The sequence below is a fragment of the Scyliorhinus torazame genome, chromosome 28 (genome assembly GCF_047496885.1).
Source record: "Scyliorhinus torazame isolate Kashiwa2021f chromosome 28, sScyTor2.1, whole genome shotgun sequence".
Taxonomy (NCBI): Eukaryota; Metazoa; Chordata; class Chondrichthyes; order Carcharhiniformes; family Scyliorhinidae; genus Scyliorhinus; species Scyliorhinus torazame.
The window spans coordinates 38,265,251-38,287,266 of NC_092734.1; the positions used below are offsets into that span (position 1 = coordinate 38,265,251).

The 22,016-nt window shown below is 47.9% G+C and overlaps 1 protein-coding gene and 1 non-coding gene across 6 annotated transcripts in view; both read right to left on the reverse strand.

Annotated features, from left to right (window-relative positions):
* The window catches only part of LOC140403688 (serine/threonine-protein phosphatase 2B catalytic subunit beta isoform), a 153,977-nt gene that overhangs the window by 21,179 nt on the left and 110,782 nt on the right, over positions 1–22,016 (reverse strand). For all 5 annotated transcript variants that reach the window (XM_072491860.1, XM_072491859.1, XM_072491862.1 and 2 more), the window contains 7 exons: positions 20,728–20,839; positions 17,746–17,891; positions 13,247–13,386; positions 13,071–13,148; positions 5,329–5,423; positions 2,214–2,339; positions 2,016–2,093 (listed from right to left, as the gene is read on the reverse strand). In XM_072491860.1, coding sequence (XP_072347961.1) covers positions 2,016–2,093; positions 2,214–2,339; positions 5,329–5,423; positions 13,071–13,148; positions 13,247–13,386; positions 17,746–17,891; positions 20,728–20,839 — 775 coding nt within the window. The remainder of the gene's footprint in view (positions 1–2,015; positions 2,094–2,213; positions 2,340–5,328; positions 5,424–13,070; positions 13,149–13,246; positions 13,387–17,745; positions 17,892–20,727; positions 20,840–22,016) is intronic.
* LOC140403706 (small nucleolar RNA SNORA84) lies at positions 20,485–20,621 on the reverse strand. The gene has a single exon (XR_011938390.1). It is a non-coding gene; the product is annotated as a small nucleolar RNA SNORA84 (small nucleolar RNA).

The following is a 22,016-nucleotide window of genomic DNA, read 5'->3' on the forward strand; positions in this document are numbered from 1 at the left end:
CGCTCAAGATGGTGGAGAGGAGCTTTCGGTACCCAGGTATACAGGTGGCTAGGAACTGGGATGCCCTACACAGGCTCAATCTATCTCGGCTGGCAGAGCAGATGGAGGGAGACTTTAAAAGGTGGGACATGCTCCCGCTTTCCCTGGCGGGAAGGGTGAAGACCGTGAAAATGACGGTCCTCCCCAGATTCCTGTTCGTTTTCCAGTGCCTCCCCATTTTCATCCCCAAATCCTTCTTCAAGCGGGTGAACAGGATTATCACGGGATTTGTGTGGGCAAACAAGACCCCGCGAGTTAAGACTGTTTTTGGAGTGCAGTCGGGAAGGGTTGGCGCTACCAAACTTCTGTAGCTACTGCTGGGCAGCTAATGTAGCCATGATTTGGAAATGGGTAATGGAGGAGGGGTCGGCGTCATGCAAAGGCACCAGCCTAGGGGCACTGGTAACGGCTGGGATCAGTGGAGAAGGTACAGGAAGGAGGAGGGGGCCTCAGTTTGGACCCGGATACGGAATAATCATAGATTTGTGCCGGGTAAGATAGACGGAGGGTTTCAAAGCTGGCACAGGGCAGGCATTAAAAGGATGGGTGACCTGTTCATGGATGGGACTTTCCCTAGCTTGAAGGCGCTGGAGGAGAAGTTCAGCCTGCCCCCTGGAAACACCTCCAAGCCCACGACTTTCTCAAAAAACAGGTGGGGACATTTTCGTTGCTACCCCCTCGTAGGACACAGGACAGGGTGGTGTCTGGCATCTGGGTAGGGGAGGGGAAGGTGTCGGACATCTACCAAGAACTGCAGGGGGCGGAGGAAGCCCCAGTGGAGGAGCTGAAGGGCAAGTGGGAGGAGGAGCTGGGCGGGGAGCTGGATGAGGGCCTGTGGGCTGATGCCCTGGGCAGGGTAAATTCCTCTTCATTATGTGCCAGGCTCAGCTTAATTCAGTTCAAGGTGGTACATCGGGCTCACATGCCAACGGCAAGAATAAGCAAATTCTTTGGGGTAGAGGACAGCTGTGCGAGATGCTCAGGGAGCCCAACGAACCATGTCCATATGTTCTGGGCATGCCCGGCGCTTAAAGAATTCTGACAGGACTTTGCGAGGGCTATGTCCAGGATCTTGGACACGCGGGTGAAGCAGAGTCCAGACATAGCGATCTTTGGGGTGTCAGTGGATCCGGGAGTTCAGGAAGCGAAAGAGGCCGAGGTTTTGGCCTTTGCCTCCCTGGTAGCCCGGAGACGGATCCTTTTAATGTGGAGAGACACGAAACCCCCGAGCGTGGAGACCTGGGTTAGTGACATGGCTGGGTTTCTCAGCCTGGATAGAATAAAGTTTGCCTTGAGAGGGCCCTTGATGGGGTTCTCTCAGAGGTGGCAACCGTTCCTTGAAAAAAGCTTTAATAAAAACAAATTTTAAAAAAGTTTCAGAAATCCTTGGGTAGCTGAATGGAACTAGTCAGCCCTCATCAACAAAGAACCATTGCAAGTCAACCAAGCTCTCGTTCAAGCCGCCACTCAGGAACTCACGAACGAGAAGGAGGCCATTCAGCCCCTTGAGCCCGCTCCACCAATTCAGTACGATCATGGCTGATCTCATCTCGGCCCCATCTGCCCGCTCCCCATAGCCCTTCAACCCGCTACTAATTAAAAACCGATCTACCCCCTCCTTAAACGTGTTCATTGTTCTGCCATCCACCGCCTTCTGGGGTAGAGAATTCCACACGTTCACCACCGCTTGAGGGCCGAAGGGCCTGTTCCTTGTGCTGTAGCTCTTTGAAGCAATCCTCCCTCATTTCTGCTTTCAATCTGCCACCTCTTAGCCTAAAACTATGACCTCTCGTTCGAGAATGTGCAACAGGGGGAGACACCCTGCTCCACGTCGACCCTGTCAATCCCCACAATGGAAACATTACGTTTGACGCAGAGACACCTCGACAAATAACTACGCAGGCTGTCACACATTCTCAGAACTCTTACACTCTAAACACTCGTTGATGAATGCACACCAAATGAAAAGCTCTTACCGTCAAATGCATCGTCGCCCTCCGACATGAGCTCATCGTCAGAGCAGATATTGAGGACGTTAACCAGCATCTCAGTGACTGCACAATAAGAAATAATTTTGTTTAATTTACGATTTAATCTGCGCCACATGTTTCAATTTTTACCTTTGCTAATATTTTCAATTTACCTTTAGCAAAATGAGTGTTCAATAGCTATACCTTTTTCCCCAACAAACGGCAGCGACCATGTAAAGACGTCCATGAAGTTAGGCAGCCAGTAGGGGTGAGGAGAACAGTTGAACTGTCGAATATTCATCACATTATTTTCATACTTCAATACAGCAGCTGAAATGAAACACAATCTCTCGGTGATATACTGAGCATGGCACTGTAGCATAGAGGGAGGCGTTTCAAAGAGGTAAAATCTTTATTTTAGACTGTTTTTAATGTGTAACTCTTTCCCAGGGTGGAGGGGTCAGTCACCAGGGGGCACAGGTTTACATTCCGTGGGGCAAAGTTTAGAGGAGATGTGCGAGGCAGGTTTTTTACGCAGAGGGTGGTGAGTGCCTGGAACGCGTTGCCAGGGGAGGTTGTGGAAACAGATACATTAACGCCGTTCAAAAGGCATCTCGACAAATACATGGATAGGACGGGTATAGAGGGATACGGCACAAGGAAGTGCTGAGAACATAGAACGGTACAGCACAGAACAGGCCTTCGGCCCTCGATGTTGTGCCGAGCATTGTCTGAAACCAAGATCAAGCTATCCCACTCCCTGTCATTCTGGTGTGCTCCATGTGCCTATCCAATAACCGCTTGAAAGTTCCTAAAGTGTCCGACTCCACTATCACAGCAGGCAGTCCATTCCACACCTAACCACTCTCTGAGTAAAGAACCTACCTCGGACATCCCTCCTATATCTTCCACCATGAACCTTATAGTAATGCCCCCTTGTAACAGCTACATCCACCCGAGGAAATAGTCTCTGAACGTCCACTATCTATCCGCCTCATCATCTTATAAACCTCTATTAAGTCGCCTCTCAACCTCCTCCGCTCCAAAGAGAAAAGCCCTAGCTCCCTCAATCTTTCCTCATAAGACCTATCCTGCAAACCAGGCAGCATCCTGGTCAATCTCCTTTGCACCCTTTCCAATGCTTCCACATCCTTCCGCTTGTGAGGTGACCAGAACTGCACACAATACTCCAAATGTGGTCTCACCAGGGTCATGTAAAGTTGCAGCATAACCCCGCGGCTCTTAAACTCAAGCCCCCCGTTAATAAACGCTAACACACTATAGACATTCTTCACGGCTCTATCCACTTGAGTGGCAGCCTTCAGAGATCCGTGGACATGAACCCCAAGATCTCTCTGTTCCTCCACATTCCTCAGAACCCCGTCGTTGATCCTGTAATCCACATTCAGATTTTTTTCTACCAGAATGAATCACCTCGCACTTATCAGGGTTAAACTCCATCTGCCATTTATCGGCCCAGCTCTGCATCCCATCAATGTCTCTTTGCAGCCTACAACAGCCCTCCACCTCATCCACTACTCCACCAATCTTGGTGTCATCACCAAATTTACTGACCCACCCTTCAGCCCTCTCCTCCAAGTCATTGATAAAAATCACAAATAGCAGAGGACCCAGCACTGATCCCTGTGGTACATCGCTGGTAACTGGTCTCCAGTCTCAACATTTTCCATCCACCACCACCCTCTGTCTTCTATGTGATAGCCAGTTACTTATCCAATTGGCCAAATTTCCCTCTATCCCACACCTCCTTACTTTCTTCATAAGCTGACCATGGGGAACCTTATCAAACGCCTTACTAAAATCCATGTATACAACATCAACTGCTCTACCTTCATCTACACACTTAGTTACCTCCTCAAAGAATTCAATCAAATTTGTGAGGCAAGACCTACCCTTCACAAATCCGTGTTGACTATCCCGGATTAAGCTGCATCTTTCCAAATGGTCGTAAATCCTATCCTTCAGGACCTTTTCCATTAACTTACCGACCACCGAAGTAAGGCTAACCGGCCTATAATTACCAGGGTCATTCCTATTCCCTTTCTTGAACAGAGGGACAACATTTGCCACTCTCCAGTCCTCTGGCACTATCCCCATGGACAGTGAGGTCCCAAAAATCAAAGCCAAAGGTTCTGCAATCTCATCCCTTGCCTCCAAAAGAATCCTTGGATATATCCCATCTGGCCCAGGGGACTTGTCGGCCCTTATATTTTTCAAAATTGCTAATAGATCCTTCCTCAGAACATCTACCTCCTCTAGCCTACCCGCCTGTATCACACTCTCATCCTCAAAAACATGGCCTCTCTCCTTGGTGAACGCTGAAGAAAAGTATTCATTCAACGCCTCTCCTATCTCTTCTGACTCCATGCACAAGTTCCCACTACAGTCCTTGACCGACCCTAACCTCACCCTGGTCATTCTTTTATTTCTCACATAAGAGTAAAAAAGTCTTGGGGTTTTCCTTGATCCGACCCGCCAAGGACTTCTCATGCCCCCTCCTAGCTCTCCTAAGCCCTTTTTCTTTAGCTCATTCCTTGCTACCTTGTAACCCTCAAGTGACCCAACTGAACCTTGTTTTCTCATCCTTACATACTCTTCCTTTTTCCTCTTGACAAGACATTCAACTCTTTTGTGAACCATGGTTCCCTCTCACGGCCATTTCCTCCCTGTCTGACAGGGACATGCCTATCAAGGACACGCAGTATTTGTTCCTTGAACAAGCTCCACTTTTCATTTGTGCCTTTCCCTAACCAATTATTCTCTGGGTAGTTGATGAAATAGCTCCTATTCATTTAAAAAAAAAAAATTTGAAATACCCAATTCTTTTTTCTCCATTAAGGAGCAATTTAGCGTGGAAGATGCACATCTTTGGGTTGTGGGGTGAGCCCCACGCAGACACGGGGAGAATGGGCAAACTCCACACGGACAGTGACCCGGTGCCGGGATCGAACCTGGGACCTTGCCACCCCAATTAGCTCCTATTCATGGTGGTAGTCAAAACGCCTTCAGTGGCACAGGAATGAACATTAGCCAGGATTCTCGCTACTGATCACTATCCAAAGCCCTCGACAGTAACAATGTGTGAGCTTGTGAGAGAGCGGAAGAGAGTAGTCAAGTCATGATGACCCCCTACAATGAAATATTCTAGTGACAGGCTCTGGATGTGGAGATGACAACTGTCTAGGAGCACTCAATTTACAGCAATGTGCGAGTGTCTCAGTCAACGCGGAACTAAAAAGGAAAGATTCTTTTTTGAAAAAAAGGCACAAACCAATGAAATAAGGTACAAAGAACCTACCTTTATTATTATAGACATCTAAATAGTTTGGTGCAGAAAATATTGTGATTAATGATGGGAACCCAGTGGTTTGGCTTTTTCTGTACATTCTGTAGCTGTAAAAACAAAAATATTGAAAACAATCATATTTAACCACATAATGAATTTAAAACCATAATAAAACTAATTATTAGAACATTACCAGAACTGGGTGACCAAAGAAAAATAATACAGCACATTTCAGAACTTCAAAACATCCCTAAACACTTTAAAGCAATTCAGTACTTTTGAAGTGTAGTCAGTTATTACACAGGGAATCTCAACAGCCTTTTTACAATAATCTTTTATTATTGTCGCAAGTAGACTTACATTAACACTGCAATGAAGTTACTGTGAAAAGCACGTAGTCGCCACATTCCAGCACCTGTTCGGGTACACAGACGGAGAATTCAGAATGTCCAATTCATCTAACAGAACGTCTTTCGGGACTTGTGGGAGGAAACCGGAGCACCCGGAGGAAACCCACGCAGACACGGGGAGAACGCGCAGACTCCTCACAGACAGTGACCCAAGCCGGGAATTGAACCTGGGACCCCAGCGCTGTGAAGCAACATTGCTAACCACTGTGCTACCATGCCGCCCCTACTTAATAGGAAGAGTAAAATGAGACCTTGGTTTAACTTAACAGCCAAATGAAGATACCTCTAACAATGCAGCATGCCAGCATTAGCCTGACTCTTGCGCTGAAATCTCTGGCCTGAGATAACCCACAATAATGGCAAGAGTCCCACTATAGTGGGTCAGATACCAGCAATCCAGGGCAGTCTGTTGGGAAAGAGTTAATGTTCCCTGGAATTCGGGTTTTAATTGTTTAACAGACTGCACTAAATATAATGGGGATACAGGTGGCATTGTGGTGTTGTTGGAGGTGTGATTGCTGAACACAAACTTGAGTCGAAGTCGAGGCCTGCTTTCTAGTTCAGTCACCACTGGAGCTTAGCACAGTCTGATGGAAAGCTTCCATTTGAATTATTCTGTGCTGCCTAATAACGGACAAGGTCCTCAAAGGAGGTCGATGTGGGAAATGGGAATAAAACTGACACTGGACTGAATCTTGCAGCAACATTGGGGTGACATGATGCTTCTGAACCTGCATATGTACACAGGCTGCCTGCCAGCACCGTATTCTGGAAGGGGGCCTCCTAATTGGCTGCCTCTGGGTTTGCTATCCATTTAAAGATGCAGGACAGGCAAGTTCCGGAGGTGGGAGGCCCAGTGGAACCGGAGCACGGATCAGAAAGCAGCAGGACAAGAGAGGAGTGGCCACTACTGATGCAGACAGGGGAGAGGCAATGGCACTTCAAGATGGAGTTGCCCTCTGAACAGTTCAGCAAATTGAATGGCCACAACTGTCAAGCCATCGAGATGGAGGGAGTGGCCCCTCCACAGGATGGTGGTGTCTGCAGCTCTCTGAACCCCGTGGCTCCATGATGTAGGGAGTCAAAGGAGGCATCCAGCCACCAGGAGGCGGTCTTCAGGCATCCACCAGGTTTCAGCATCAGCGGGGAGCCTGGAGGCAGCAGCAATTTGAAATGAAATTAAATGAAAATCGCTTATTGTCACAAGTAGGCTTCAAATGAAGTTACTGTGAAAAGCTGCTAGTCGCCACATTCCGCCGCCTGTTCGGGGAGGCTGGTACGGGAATTGAACCGTGCTGCTGGCCTGCCTTGGTCTGCTTTCAAAGCCAGCGATTTAGCCCTGTGTTTACCACCAAGTCTGTTACCAGCAGATAGAACATAATGCAGGAGTTGGCCATTCGGCCCATCGAGTCTGCACCGACCCACTTAAGCCCTCACTTCCACCCTATCCCCGTAACCAGTGTCTGGCAAAACCACTGAGAAGTCTGGGAAGTGACCCAGCGTGCTCTTTTTTCATTCAGCTCACAACCTGCCTCGGAAGAACTGGGAAAATGTAGCCAATTAGAGCAGGGCTGAAAAATCCAACTTGGCTAAATCCAATTTGGGACAGAGTAGGGTCCAAACTATTGATCCGTTGGGGCACAGCTGTTCACAGAATAAACCTGGTCAGTTTATGCTTTTAACTTTCATTTCTGCATGCTTACTTTGTGATTCTAAGTCTGACTATTTGAATGAAATTCTCATTCCTCTGTAAATACTCATCAATTGCTTTATGGTACAGGTCACTTGCTTTGCGTGACATGACTGTGTATACTATGGAATTACAGATATGATGGATCCCAAGTTTTTAAAAATAAATTTAGTGTACCCTATTCTTTTCCAATTAAGTGGCAATTTAGCATGGCCAATCCACCTGCCTGCACATCTTTTGGGTTGTGGGGGCGAAACTCACGGAAACATGGGGAGAACGTGCAAACTCCACACGGACAGTGACCCAGAGCCGGGTTCGAACCTGGGACTGCGGCGCCGCGAGACTGCACGGCTAACCCACTGCAACACCGTGCTGCCCTATGGAGCCCAAGTTTGCATATACCAAAGAGCTGCACATATTATGGGTTTTGGAATAGCTTTATACTATTGAAGGGTGACTTGAGTAACACACAAGTGCACATCATGCCAAAAATAATTGTTGAAAATGAAAAGGATACTTTGCTTAATCAACCAAGTTCTCCGCAAAATGCAGCATTTGTAACATTTTTGATTCCTGAGCTACATTATCAGAGATTCAGACGTGTTATACACCCAACTGCAGGAGCTTCAAATCACACCACTGTCTGGAAGTGCACCAGAACCCTTTAAATTGGTTGAGTTATTCATTTTTCCTACTTCAGTGTTGCTAATGGGATCCAAGAGCTCGTTACCACTCTTGCAGCATGCTTGCAGAGATCGATTAATTCAGTGGTGAATTCTTATCATGTTTTCCCATATTTAAGCTATAGTGGCCATTAATACTACTGTAATAAAATGAATTGCATTAGCTTGAACAAGGCTAAAAATTCCACCTTGCTCAATTATGGAAAGGTTCTTAAAAAGGACAGTTTATTATTTATTTAATTAATTAAACTAAGGAACTCAAGCAAATAGCTGAACATCGCCATACCTCTGGACAAGCAGATCCGAAACTCAAAATGAAAGCAGTTTATGTTACTCCCTGGGTTTCCGAGGCTCTTTGAAGTTGCAGGGGACAAGCGCGAGGACCCCCTATGCAGTTCCATGCAAAGTATTAAATCCTGAGGATCAGTTTCTGATGACAGGCCAGATCAGATAAACTCCTGCTCTGGAGCACTGTAACAGCCAGTGCAGAACAGCCAAGAATAAACAGAAAAGCAGCGACCACGGTTACCCTGATCCCCAACGGCGACACCAAAGGACCATGGACTTGAGCTCGAGTGACATCTGTAATAATAATTCACAGCTGCAATTTCTGACTGACAGCACTGGGGATGAGTAGGGATAGTGAAACGTCTTCGCTCGACCCGGGGTGGTGAACTTTAATGGATCCTGGAGCCCAAGGAGCTTGTAACCACCTTGTTGTTAAGATTCATTAGAAGGAAAAGAATTCAGGGTTTGATGAGATTAGGCCAGACAGCCTAAATTTTAGGCATGAAAAGGGCCAAAAAGACTAACAGAAAAAGACGAGTGAATTGGAAAGCATTAAAAAGCGATCACAAATTCAGAGAGGTGTAGCAATCACGACAACTCAGTAACAGAAGCTCCTGAAGGACATACATGGATTGTAAAGGGCTAGTTGACAATGCAGTAATCAACCACCTCAGGCAGAACAGCCCAGGGAAGCTCATTTCCAGAGGAGAGATTGCATACCTTTCAACTAATATCGAAGACTTGAATAGATGACTGCCAGTTAAACGCTATCCAGATTGCAGTAGACTACGTGTAACACGATCCTCCAAACTAATTGCTGGATTAAGAGATGCTATAATAAACTAAACCCAGTCAAGGCTGACAGACTGAGTGATATCAACCTGAACCCAGCTAACCCCGTGGCTGCTGTAGGTCTGAAACCCACTTATCATATTACTTTTGATGATTCCTATTACAAGGTCCTCTCCGCATTTTAATCAGGTAAACAAAAATAAGTGTTGGGAGTGACACCACTGTGCTGTTCTTCACTACCCGATCTATTGTAAACTCCAGACATCAAGGTAATTCTGATCGCTCCTCTGCATCAAATGTACACTTTCGCGTGGTCAGGAATTTCAAGCTGATCATCGCCGGTGTAAGTATCGATGCATGATCTTGTGACGTGAATTTTCCAGTCGTAATGTGGCCGTGAGCTTGAGAATCAAAAGCTCAAATGTCTGGATATAGCTCCACTGATTCTGCAAATCCATGTGGCCATTTCTATGTGTGAGGCTTTGTACTGGGTCTTAGCAGGGTATTCCACGTAAAGGGCATCGCAGTCCAGCACAAACCATTCCGCGTGAAGTTGTACAAGACATTAGTGAGGCCACACTTGGAATACGGTGTACAGTTCTGGTCACCCTATTACAGGAAGGATATTATTAAACTAGGAAGAGTGCTGAAAAGATTTACGAGGATGCTACCGGGACTTGATGGTTTGAGTTATGAGAGGCTGGATAGGCTGGGACATTTTTCATGGAGCATAGAAGGCTTAGGGGTGATCTTATAGAGATCTACAAGACGATGAGGGGCATAGATAAGGTAGATAATCAACATCTTTTCCCAACGGCATGGGAGCCTAAAACTAGAGGGCATAGATTTAAGGTGAGAGGGGAGAGGTGGTCTGATTCGCAAGTTTGCAGATGATACTAAGATTGGTGGAGTTGCAGATAGCGAGGAGGACTGTCAGAGAATACAGCAAAATATAGATAGATTGGAGAGTTGGGCAGAGAAATGGCAGATGGAGTTCAATCCAGGCAAATGCAAGGTGGTGCATTTTGGAAGATCTAATTCAAGAGCGGACTATACAGCCAATGGAAGAGTCCTGGGGAAAATTGATGTACAGAGAGATCTGGGAGTTCAGGTCCATTGTACCCTGAAGGTGGCAACGCAGGTCGGTAAGAGTCAAGAAGGCATACAGCATGCTTGCCTTCATCGGACGGGGTATTGAGTACAAGAGTCGGCAGTTCCGGGGCAGCACGGTAGCATTGTGGATAGCACAATTGCTTCACAGCTCCAGGGTCCCAGGTTCGATTCCCCGCTGGGTCACTGTCTGTGCGGAGTCTGCACGTTCTCCCAGTGTGTGCGTGGGTTTCCTCCGGGTGCTCCGGTTTCCTCCCACAGTCCAAAGATGTGCAGGTTAGGTGGATTGGCCATGATAAATTGGCCTTAGTGTCAAAATTTGCCCTTAGTGTTGGCTGGGGTTACTGGGTTATGGGGATAGGGTGGCGGTGTTGACCTTGGGTAGGGTGCTCTTTCCAAGAGCTGGTGCAGACCCGATGGGCCGAATGGCCTCCTGCTGCACTGTAAATTCTATGAAATGTTACAGTTGTATAGGACTTTGGTTAGGCCACATTTGGAATACTGCGTGCAGTTCTGGTCGCCTCATTACCAGGAGGATGTGGATGCTTTAGAGAGGGTGCAGAGGAGGTTCACCAGGATGTTGCCTGGTATGGAGGGTGCTAGCTATGAAGAAAGGTCAAGTAGATTAGGATTGTTTTCATTGGAAAGACGGAGGTTGAGGGGGGGACCTGATTGAGGTCTACAAAATTATGAGAGGTATGGACAGGGTGGATAGCAACAAGCTTTTTCCAAGAGTGGGGGTGTCAATTACAAGGGGTCACGATTTCAAGGTGAGATTAGGAACGTTTAAGGGAGATGTGCGTGGAAAGTCTTTTACGCAGAGGGTGGTGGGTGCCTGGAACGCTTTGCCAGCGGAGGTGGTAGAGGCGGGCACAATGGTCTATAATTCCTGGATTATCCCTGCTACCCTTCTTAAACAAAGGGACAACATTAGCAATTCTCCAGTCCTCCGGGACCTCACCCATGCTCAAGGGTGCATCTGTTAAGGCCCCAGCTATTTCGTCCCTCGCTTCCCTCAGTAACCTGGGATAGATCCCATCCGGACCTGGGGACTTGTCAACCTTAATGCCTTTTAGAATACCCAAAACTTCCCCCTTCCTTATGCAGACTTGACCTAGAGTATTTAAACATCCATCCCCAGCCTCAACATCCGTCATGTCCCTCTCCTTGGTGAATACCGATGCACAGTACTCATTAAGAATCTCACTCATTTCCTCTGACTCCACGCATAAATTCACTCTTGTCTTTTAGTGGGCCAATCCTTTCTCTAGTTACCCTCTTGCTCCTTATATAAGAATAAAAGGCTTTGGGATTTTCCTAAACCCCGTTAGCCAAAGATATTTCATGACCTCTTTTAGCCCTCTTTATTGCGCGTTTGAGATTTGTCCTACTTTCCCGATATTCCTCCACAGCTTCATCAGATTTAAGTCGCCTAGAATGTCATAAGAATGTCTGCTTCCTTTTTCATCTTTGCTAGTCTCACAATTCCACCCGTCATCCATGGTTCCCTAATCTTGCCATTTCTATCCCTCATTTTCACAGGGACATGTCTGTCCTGCATTCCAATCAACCTTTCCTTAAAAGACTCCCACATTTCAAATGTGGATTTACTCTTAAACAGCTGCTCCCAATCCATATTCCCTAGCTCCTGCCGAATTTTGTTATACTTGGCCTTTCCCCAATTTAGCACTCTTCCTTTAGGACCACTCTCGTCTTTGTCCATGAGTATTCTAAAACTTACGGAATTGTGATCGCTATTTCCAAAGTAATCACAGACTGAAACTTCAACCACCTGGCCGGGATCATTCTCCAATACCAGGTCCAGTGTGGCCCCTTCCCGAGTTGGATTATTTACATACTGCTCTAAAAAAACTCTCCTGGATGCTCCTTACAAATTCTGCTCCATCTACGCCTCCAACACTACATGAGTCCCATTCAATGTTGGGGAAGTTAAATTTTCCCATCACGACCACCCTATTGCTCCTACATTTTTCTATAATCTGTCTACATATTTGTACCTCTACTTCACGCTCGCTTTTGAGAGGCCTGTAGTAAAGTCCCAACAATGTTAGTGCACCCTTCCTATTTCTTAGCTCTACCCATATTGCCTCAGTGCTCGAATCCTCTATTGTGCCCTCCTTAATCACAGCTGTGATATCATCTTTGACCAGTAATCCAACTCCTCCACCCCTTTTACCTCCCTCGCTATCGCTCCTGAAGCATCTATACCCTGGGATATTTAGTTGCCAGTCTTGCCCTTCCCTCAACCAAGTCTCAGTAATAGCAATAACATCATATTCCCAGGTACTAATCCAAGCCCTAAGTTCATCTGCCTTACCTGCTACACTTCTTGCATTGAAACAAATGCATCTCAGACCACCTGTCCCTGTAAGATGTATAGAAGGATATGGGCCAAATGCGGGCAATTGGGACTAGCTTAGTGGTAAAGACTGGGCAGCATGGACAAGTTGGGCCGAAAGGCCTGTTTCCATGCTTTAAACCTCCAAGACATCCAAGCTCAGAGTTCCCGAGCATAGACCGATGACTCTGTGCCATGTTTTCAGCTGTGTCTAAAACCAGGTGAGAGGAGAATTCATTAAAGTCAGCAGCATCAATCGAGATCCACACAGCAATACAGGAACGTACCGACGCATCACTTTCACATATTATAAATTACAAAACCACAGTTCAATGATCCTCCTTCATTTTCCAACAAAACTTGAAACAAAATGTATGACTTGTGTCACTGCAATGAAAATGGTTTAAATCAGTGTAGCTCACCCTGCATCCTGGGCCTCATGTGCTCGAATTATTGATAGCAAATTATTGTGTTGTAAAAATTCACAAACAGCTGGGTAACTGAAACACAAAGATATCCAATTAATATCCATTTAAAATGTCAGAAAGCTGAAATTGAATGCACACTGACAAAGCCTGCACCTGCCCACAAACAGCACCTGTAGAAATAGGAGCATCCCCGCACTGTATTATGACTGAAGTGTTCTTGTGTTTTCTCATTTCCAAAATCCTCCGAAGGATCCGACCACAACAAGTCACACATTGGCCCGAATGCTGGTGGCTCCTTAAACCTATCTAACTGTGAAGAGACAAGCCAGGAAAATGAGTCAATGGTACTTATCAAACACAACAACTTCAACCGACACAAGTGCAAAGATGTGCGGGTTAGGTGGATTGGCCATGCTAAATTGCCCCTTGGTGTCCAAAGGTTAGGTGGGGTTACGGGGACAGGGAGGGGGAGTGGGCGTAGGTAGGGTGCTCTTTCAGAGGGTCGGTGCAGACTCAATGGGCCGAATGGCCTCCTCCTGCACTGGAGGGATTCTAAATAGGCAACACTTCCCAGACTAGACAAGCCCAAAAGCGAAACTGACCAAAACCTGGATTTTAACTTGAAGGCAAGTTCTATATGGCTGGGCTGGAGCGTGGCCTGCATAGCAAGGAAGGAAGGATCCAACAGTAACTTGACTGAGTGTCGTTTTTGGGGGGGGGGGGGGGGAGACTGGTCTTTATTATTGTCACAAGTAGGCTTGCATTAACACTGCAATGAAGTTACTGTGAAAAGCCCCTAGTCAACACATTCTGGCGCCTGTTCGGGTACACAGAGGGAGAATTCAGAATGTCCAATTCAGCTAACAAGCACGTCTTTCGAGACTTGTGGGAGGAAACCGGGGCACCCGGAGGAAACCCATGCACACACGGGGAGAACGTGCAGATTCCGCACAGACAGTAACCCAAGCGGGAATTGGGCCCCGAGACCCCGGCGCTGTGAAGCAACAGTGCTCACCACTGTGTTACCGTGCTGCCCATATAAGAGATTTGTGTGACAGCGGGTAGCCATGCCAGCTTTCTACATAGACGACGAGTATTTTTATTGTAGGCAATGCCCCAAGATGCTTTTCAGAGAAGAAAAGCTGCCTAGCATTGTTGAACAAAGCGGTGGTATCAGAAAGACAGGCTTTGAAGAGGCCTTTAGAGACAGATTGTGGCAAAGCAAGGGTTTTCAGGAAGATGTAGTATTGTCAGGGCTCAGGACTGTACGCTCTTCCATCGACGTATAGTGAACTGACGCAAAAGATCTGTTGGGATTGAAGAGGACAGAACGGGACATGGGTTTCGTCGATTTGCAGATGTGGGGCAAGTTCAGACAGCTAAGATTTGTAGACAACATTTAGTAATTGTCAGCGGGTCACGGCAGGCATGGCATAGCATGTGGGCAGTGCAGGTTTGGCAGAATGTCTGACTTATGCTCAACATGGTGTCAGACAGCAAGCTGTCAACACAATGCAGTTATGCAGTGGGGGAGGGGGGGGGGAAAGAGAGAGAGAGAGAGAGAGAGAGAGAGGAGGTTAAAGAGACAGAGCTGAGTGCCATCTGTCTACATGTGGAAACGGAGTAGGGATATTCACTAGAAAAATAACATGGGCCAATTGGGATATTGGGAAATTTTGATCACACAGCAAGTGGAATTATAAAAATATTTAACTACGATTTATTCCTTTAAAAATGTATCTTAGTACATAAAACACAAATAATGATTACATAGAACATAGAACGATACAGCGCAGTACAGGCCCTTCGGCCCACGATGTTGCACCGAAACAAAAGCCATCTAACCTACACTATGCCATTATCATCCATATGTTTATCCAATAAACTTTTAAATGCCCTCAGTGTTGGCGAGTTCACTACTGTTGCCGGTAGGGCATTCCACGGCCTCACCACTCTTTGCATAAAGAACCTACCTCTGACCTCTGTCCTATATCTATTACCCCTCAGTTTAAAGCTATGTCCCCTCGTGCTAGCCATTTCCATCCGCGGGAGAAGGCTCTCACTGTCCACCCTATCTAACCCCCTGATCATTTTGTATGCCTCTATTAAGTCTCCTCTTAACCTTCTTCTCTCTAACGAAAACAACCTCAAGTCCATCAGCCTTTCCTCATAAGATTTTCCCTCCATACCCGGCAACATCCTGGTAAATCTCCTCTGCACCCGCTCCAAAGCTTCCACGTCCCTCCTATAATGCGGTGACCAGAACTGTACGCAATACTCCAAATGCGGCCGTACCAGAGTTTTGTACAGCTGCAACATGACCTCATGACTCCGGAACTCAATCCCTCTACCAATAAAGGCCAACACTCCATAGGCCTTCTTCACAACCCTATCAACCTGGGTGGCAACTTTCAGGGATCTATGTACATGGACGCCTAGATCCCTCTGCTCATCCACACTTTCAAGAACTTTACCATTAGCCAAATATTACGCATTCCTGTTATTCCTTCCAAAGTGAATCACCTCACACTTCTCTACATTAAACTCCATTTGCCACCTCTCAGCCCAGCTCTGCAGCTTATCTATGTCCCTCTGTAACCTGCTACATCCTTCCGCACTGTCGACAACACCACCGACTTTAGTGTCGTCTGCAAATTTACTCACCCACCCTTCTGCGCCCTCCTCTAGGTCATTTATAAAAATGACAAACAGCAACGGCCCCAGAACAGATCCTTGTGGTACGCCACTTGTAACTGAACTCCATTCTGAACATTTCCATCAACCACCACCCTCTGTCTTCTTTCAGCTAGCCAATTTCTGATCCATATCTCTAAATCACCCTCAATCCCCAGCCTCCGTATTTTCTGCAATAGCCTACCGTGGGGAACCTTATCAAACGCTTTACCGAAATCCATTTACACCACATCAACTGCTCTACCCTCGTCTACCTGTTCAGTCACCTTCTCAAAGAACTCGATAAGGTTTGTGAGGCATGACCTACCCTTCACAAAGCCATGCTGACTATCCCTGATCATATTATTCCTATCAGGATGATTATAAATCTTGTCTCTTATAATCCCCTCCAAGACTTTACCCACAACAGACGTGAGGCTCACCGGTCTATAGTTGCTGGGGTTGTCTCTGCTCCCCTTCTTGAACAAAGGGACCACATTTGCTATCCTCCAGTCCTCTGGCACTATTCCTGTAGTCAATGATGACATAAAAATCAAAGCCAAAGGCCCCGCAATCTCTTCCCTGGCTTCCCAGAGAATCCTAGGATAAATCCCATCAGGCCCCAGGGACTTATCTATTTTCAGCCTGTCCAGAATTGCCAACACCTCTTCCCTATGTACCTCAATGCCATCTATTCTATTAGCCTGCGGCTCAGCATTCTCCTCCACAACATTATCTTTTTCCTGAGTGAATACTGACGAAAAATATTCATTTAGTATCTCGCCTAGCTCTTCAGACTCCACACACAACTTCCCATCCCTGTCCTTGACTGGCCCTACTCTTACCCTAGTCATTCTTTTATTCCTGACATACCTATAGAAAGCTTTTGGGTTTTCCTTGATCCTACCTGCCAAATATTTCTCATGTCCCCTCCTTGCTCGTCTTAGCTCTCTCTTTAGATCCTTCCTCGCTACCTTGTAACTATCAATCGCCCCAACTGAAACTTCACACCTCATCTTCACATAGGCCTCCTTCTTCCTCTTAACAAGAGATTCCACTTCTTTGGTAAACCACGGTTCCCTCGCTCAATGCCTTTCACCCTGCCTGACCGGTACGTACTTATCAAGAACACGCAGTAGCTGTTCCTTGAACAAGCTCCATTTATCCAATGTGCCCAACACTTGCAGCCTACTTCTCCAACCTATCCCCCGCCCACCCCCCAAGTCATATCTAATGGCATCATAATTGCCCTTCCCCCAGCTATAACTCTTGCCCTGCGGTGTATACTTATCCCTTTCCATCACTAACGTAAATGTCACCGAATTGTGGTCACTGTCCCCAAAGTGCTCTCTTACCTCCAAATCTAACACCTGGCCTGGTTCATTACCCAAAACCAAATCCAACGTGGCCTCGCCTCTTGTTGGCCTGTCAACATATTGTGTCAGGAAACCCTCCTGCACACATTGTACAAAAAACAACCCATCTAATATACTCGAACTATATCTTTGACAGTCAATATTTGGAAAGTTAAAGTCTCCCATAATAACTACCCTGTTACTTTCGCTCTTATCCAGAATCATCTTCGCCATCCTTTCCTCTACATCCCTAGAACTATTTGGAGGCCTATAGAAAGCTCCCAACAGGGTGACCTCTCCTTTCCTGTTTCTAACCTCAGCCCATACTACCTCGGAAGAAGAGTCCCCATCTAGCATCCTCTCCGCCACCGTAATACTGTTCTTGACTAACAGCGCCACACCTCCCCCTCTTTTGCCTCCTTCTCTGAGCTTACTAAAACACCTAAACCCCGGAACCTGCAACATCCATTCCTGTCCCTGCTCTATCCATGTCTCCGAAATGGCCACAAACTCATCATAAACAGAAGCTCGGACATTTCTGCACACACCCTAAGACAATTCCTCCTCATCCCTGCCTGAAACGCGTCCACTCGCAACAGCCATTTACATCAGGGATAGAAACATCTCCATAAAATACTTACTTTTCTAATATCTTCTAAACTATGAATTTCTGGCGAAAGCCCTCCATGAAGACAAAGAAACTGCTGATTGAGAAGTGCAGCAAGAGGAAGGCAGTCAAAAGAGTCCATACATGCATCGTACACTCTTTCCGAATATTTGATTTTACCTATTTGAAAAGAAATGTGGATTAATATTCTGGTCTTGCCTTTACTGCCAACTGAATAACTAGACAATTAAACATTCATTCACCGTTGGCAAACTTGCATCCCTATTCCCCCTCCCTCTTGGTCGAATTATCCCATAGGATTTGCTTGCTTCCCAAGCAGAGGCCTTCAGCTTCAGAGAGTCACAGATCATACATTTAAAAAAATAAATTTAGAGTACCCAATTCATTTTTCCAATTAATTGGCAATTTCGCGTGGCCAATCCAGCTAACCGGCACATCTTTGGGTTGTGGGGGTGAAACCCACGCAGACACGGGGAGAATGTGCAAACTCCACACGGACAGTGACCCAGAGCCGGGATCGAATGCTGTGAGGCTGCAGTGCTACCCACTGCGCCACCGTGCTGCCCCCCGCTGAAGCCCACTATTTCTAAAACAGCAGGGTGCTGTTTCCTCATTCCCTTCAACAGCCAGTGTGAACTTTTGTACAATGATTTCCTAATCTTTCCTCAGCTGAGGATAGTTGCTCTTAACTAGCAACTTGAAGCATAAGACCATAAGGCAGAGAAGCAGAATTAGGCCATTCGGCCCATCGAGTCTGCATGGACTCCACTGCTCGGCCCATCGAGTCTGCATGGACTCCACTGCAGCGCGATTCTGACATTAACAATTCCCACTGTTATTGTAACCCCGAGATGAGACAACGACCTGTGCACCTTTTTCCTTCCTCCCGCCCCTGGCATTCAGTTGCTCCGGTGATACAGCTACCCAGGCTCCAGCTGCCCTCCAGCATCCCAAGATCTTTCCCACATAGGAGATGGGACAGTGGGAATAGGTCTCCACTCGACTGCAAGGCATCTCTTGCAGCCCGAGCTCGATTCTGCCCTCACCCAACTAAAATTCCAGGAGCGAGAGTCTGCCAAATTTCGCCACCCACCTGCTCAGGCACAAGGGCCAGGAGTGGGGTCACCTCTGCCACCATTACAGACCCTACCTGTCATGTGCGAGACAGGTACTCGCAGCCACTAACCAACTCAACCATACTCTTCATAGCATGTCGGAAGAAACATGTCTCCCCCATCAGGATAAACAAATCCACGACTCCGAAGCATTCCATCTTCAGTGCCTATTGCCAGTAACAGCTGCTTTGCCAGAGTGCCACGAAGACTACAATAGAAGGAGGTCCTGGAACATTGGACTGGGATGCACGAGCATTGACCAGCTCTCCAATGTGGCTGATACCAACTTGAGGAGATACCTTCGCTTTAACACCTCAGCCTTGGGCCGACCACGCCACCTCAGCCTTGGGGCCGACCACGCCACCTCAGCCTTGGGGCCGACCACGCCACCTCAGCCTTGGGGCCGACCACGCCACCTCAGCCTTGGGGCCGACCACGCCACCTCAGCCTTGGGGCCGACCACGCCACCTCAGCCTTGGGGCCGACCACGCCACCTCAGCCTTGGGGCCGACCACGCCACCTCAGCCTTGGGGCCGACCACGCCACCTCAGCCTTGGGGCCGACCACGCCACCTCAGCCTTGGGGCCGACCACGCCACCTCAGCCTTGGGGCCGACCACGCCACCTCAGCCTTGGGGCCGACCACGCCACCTCAGCCTTGGGGCCGACCACGCCACCTCAGCCTTGGGGCCGACCACGCCACCTCAGCCTTGGGGCCGACCACGCCACCTCAGCCTTGGGGCCGACCACGCCACCTCAGCCTTGGGGCCGACCACGCCACCTCAGCCTTGGGGCCGACCACGCCACCTCAGCCTTGGGGCCGACCACGCCACCTCAGCCTTGGGGCCGACCACGCCACCTCAGCCTTGGGGCCGACCACGCCACCTCAGCCTTGGGGCCGACCACGCCACCTCAGCCTTGGGCCGACCACGCCACCTCAGCCTTGGGGCCGACCACGCCACCTCAGCCTTGGGGCCGACCACGCCACCTCAGCCTTGGGGCCGACCACGCCACCTCAGCCTTGGGGCCGACCACGCCACCTCAGCCTTGGGGCCGACCACGCCACCTCAGCCTTGGGGCCGACCACGCCACCTCAGCCTTGGGGCCGACCACGCCACCTCAGCCTTGGGGCCGACCACGCCACCTCAGCCTTGGGGCCGACCACGCCACCTCAACCTTGGGGCCGACCACGCCACCTCAGCCTTGGGGCCGACCACGCCACCTCAGCCTTGGGGCCGACCACGCCACCTCAGCCTTGGGGCCGACCACGCCACCTCAGCCTTGGGGCCGACCACGCCACCTCAGCCTTGGGGCCGACCACGCCACCTCAGCCTTGGGGCCGACCACGCCACCTCAGCCTTGGGGCCGACCACGCCACCTCAGCCTTGGGGCCGACCACGCCACCTCAGCCTTGGGGCCGACCACGCCACCTCAGCCTTGGGCCGACCACTCCACCTCATCCGTCATGGTAAAGTCTGCAACCCGCCGGCTACAGGAGCTGGAGGATCAGTGAGCACTGGCCGTGGAATCAGACCCCTTCCAGGGGTTTGTGCATTAGTAAACTTATTAATAAAACGTTAAAGGCAAAAAACTAAAAATTAAAAGGCAGCTCACAATTAAAATCACAATTGTTCAATTCAATGTCTCTGTGACCGGGCTACGGAGACTGAAGGTCCAACATTCCAGACTCCATGCAAATATCACAGTGTCACTCTTTGCCCATCTTCATAACTGCAGAACTGTACAGTCATCCCAGTTTGCAGTAACCACAGGGCAAACCCCAGAACATGGTGGAGTCATTGGTAACCACACTATAGAGCTACAGAATACAAGGCACAACGCTTATGTGAAACTATGCAATGCAAGCCAACAGTTACTTACATTCTTGTTTAAATGTGAAATATTCTGTGAGGTGTCGGCATTCATGATTCCCGCGTAACAGGAACAATGTATTTGGATAAAGAATTTTCAGAGCCCACAAGTAGAGCACACACTGTAAACAAAAAAACAACATCAAATTAGGATTCGGAGGGCGGCATGCGGCTAGCACTGGGACTGCTGCGCTGAGGACCCGGGTTCGAATCCCGGCCCTGGGTCACTGTCCGTGTGGAGTTTGCACATTCTCCCCGTGTCTGCGTGGGCTTCACCCCCACAACCCAAAGATTTGCAGGGTAGGTGGATTGGCCACGCTAAATTGCCCCTAAAACTGGAAAAAAAATAACAATTGGGTACTCTAAATTTTATATATTAAATTATATATTTTTTATATATTAAAAAAAAATTAGGATTCGGGTTTGCAGATACCTCAGGCACCCCTCGACAAGAAGCTGCAAAATACTCCAAGTTAATTCATGTTATTTTATTTTAGATAATAATAATAATAATAATAGTTTATTTTAAATAATTTACCAGCATGTTCTTCTTTTGTTTTAATGCTGGTAGGTGGACGTTAGGGCTAGGCAATGGGAAACATTCATTGTTTCAGGTCATTAATGTCTGCATCCCCACGTCAAATTGGTGCAACCCCAGGAGTGAGAGCAGTGTTGGGGGTGAAGGGGGAATGAAATTGTCGAGACGGGGTGAATAGCTTAGAGGCATAGATGTTTACAGCATGGACACAGGCCCTTCGGCCCAGCTGGTCCATGCCGCCCAGTTTCTATCACTAAGCTAGTCCCACTTGCCCACATTTGGCCCATATCCCTCTATAACCACTCTGCCCATGTAACTGTCTAACTGTTTTTTAAAGGACAAAATTGTACCCACCTCCCGTTCCAAGATGCTGTGTGAAGACATTTCCCCTCTGGTCTCTTATGTATCTCTCTCTCTCACCTTAAACCCATGCTCTCTAGTTCGAGACTCCTCTACCTTTGTCAACAGTTCTGAAGACACTGAAGGGTCCTCAGAGCTATGGAAATTGTGCACATGTTTGGAATATGGCCTCAGTCGTTGCTTCCTTGGAGCTCTCAACTGGACCTTAATGTGGGAACTCCTGCATCAGATAGGACAGGTACAGCATGGGGTTAGATACAGAGGAAAGCTCACTCTACACTGTCCCCATCAAACACTCCCAGGACAGATACAGCATGGGGTCAGATACAGAGTAAAGCTGCCTCTACACTGTCCCCATCAAATACTCCCAGGACAGGTGCAGCACGGGGTTAGATACAGAG